The sequence below is a fragment of the Pteropus vampyrus genome, unplaced genomic scaffold (assembly GCF_000151845.1).
Source record: "Pteropus vampyrus isolate Shadow unplaced genomic scaffold, Pvam_2.0 Scaffold591, whole genome shotgun sequence".
Taxonomy (NCBI): Eukaryota; Metazoa; Chordata; class Mammalia; order Chiroptera; family Pteropodidae; genus Pteropus; species Pteropus vampyrus.
The window spans coordinates 24,618-26,156 of NW_011889372.1; the positions used below are offsets into that span (position 1 = coordinate 24,618).

Consider the following 1,539-nt stretch of genomic DNA (forward strand, 5'->3'; position numbering starts at 1 on the left):
ACATTTTATTTAAACATACATATACACACCAGGGGTACTAGGTATTTTTTTAAAAAATAACCTTCTTCGAAACGTCATTTAAATAACGTGATAACTTTCTACTTTAGATACAATATATAGGTAACGATAGCTCTATTTTTGACATTTAATTTTTCCAATTGTAAATATGGTAAACAATGTAGCTTTAGATATAGTTTTCACAATTTGTAAATGTAATTCAACATTTCTTATAACAGCTTCCTAAGAATAAAATCTCTCATGAAAAGTATTAGATAGCTTTTATTGTCATCAGTGTTAAGACTTTGGCTATATGTTGCCTAATTGCTCTCCAAAAAGGTTTATACAAGATTTATATCTTTCTGTGTCATTATTGATATCGGTCACTATCATTATAACTAATTAAATCACTTTGTTAATTTGATGAGTGAAAGTATGATAAACTTGAGAATATATTTTAAATATCTTTTTTTTTAATTCTACCTAATTCCAAATAGAAGGAGTCCTTATGAGCCACCAATTTCAAAGAAATTTCTCACACTCCCTAACAAGGGAATTTGTACATGACTTCACATGTTGCACATTTATGCTATCAATGGAACTAAAAATAAATTAGTGTATTTGGTATAGTATCACAATCGTTGTTATCCTATTTAGACGGAACTTATTACACTTTTCAGGGAACAGGAGATGATCTCATATTGTTTTACAGTATACAGTTGAATCTATTCCAAAGTCCATCAAAATAACTCATTCGATTCATCAATTTATTGTGGTAGATAACAGTTGGGAATCACAGATTTCCTTTGATATTTAGATTAACTTTGATCGGTGGAATCTGCTGAGACATTGAACATCTTGAATCATTTGACAATTATATTTAAATTACATACACCGTTTGATATTAATGTTATATTTTTCTTAAGTTTATATAAAGGTGTGTTTTCTTTCTTATTCTCATTTCAGAAGAAACACGGAACTTATCATTTGGTTTGCAACCCGACACATGGTGGAAATGGGGGAGGAGAATTGTACCATTGTGATGGAGTTTATTCTTGTTGGATTATCAGATGTGTCTGAGCTGAGAGTCTTTCTCTCCCTGCTGTTTCTTCTGATCTACGGAGTCACAGTTTTAGCCAATCTAGGCATGGTTGCACTGATTCAGGTCAGCTCTTGTCTCCACACTCCCATGTACTTTTTCCTCAGCCACCTGTCCTTTGTGGATTTTTGCTATTCCACGACCATTGTGCCAAAGATGCTGTTCAATATCTTCAACAAGGATAAAACCATCTCCTTCCTTGCATGCATGCTGCACTTCTACTTGTTTTGGACATGTGCCATCACTGATGTCTTCCTGCTGGCCGTGATGGCTTACGATCGCTTCTTGGCCATCTGTAGCCCACTGCTGTACTTGGTCACCATGTCCCAGAAACTGCGGGTGGTGTTGGTGTCGAGCTGCTACCTCTGTGGAATTGTGTGTTCTCTTATTCACTTTTGCTTAGCGCTTGAGATCACATCCTATAAGTCAAATGTGATAAACCA

The 1,539-nt window shown here is 34.6% G+C and overlaps 1 protein-coding gene across 1 annotated transcript; it reads left to right on the forward strand.

The window, feature by feature from the left end:
- Positions 1 to 1,012: 1,012 nt before the first annotated feature.
- On the forward strand, positions 1,013 to 1,531 carry LOC105308552 (olfactory receptor 5L2-like; the record flags this gene model as incomplete). The annotated part of the gene is made up of 1 exon (XM_011384555.1): positions 1,013 to 1,531. A coding segment is annotated over exon 1 (519 nt), but the record flags the coding sequence as incomplete, so codon positions are not given.
- Positions 1,532 to 1,539: the final 8 nt, after the last annotated feature.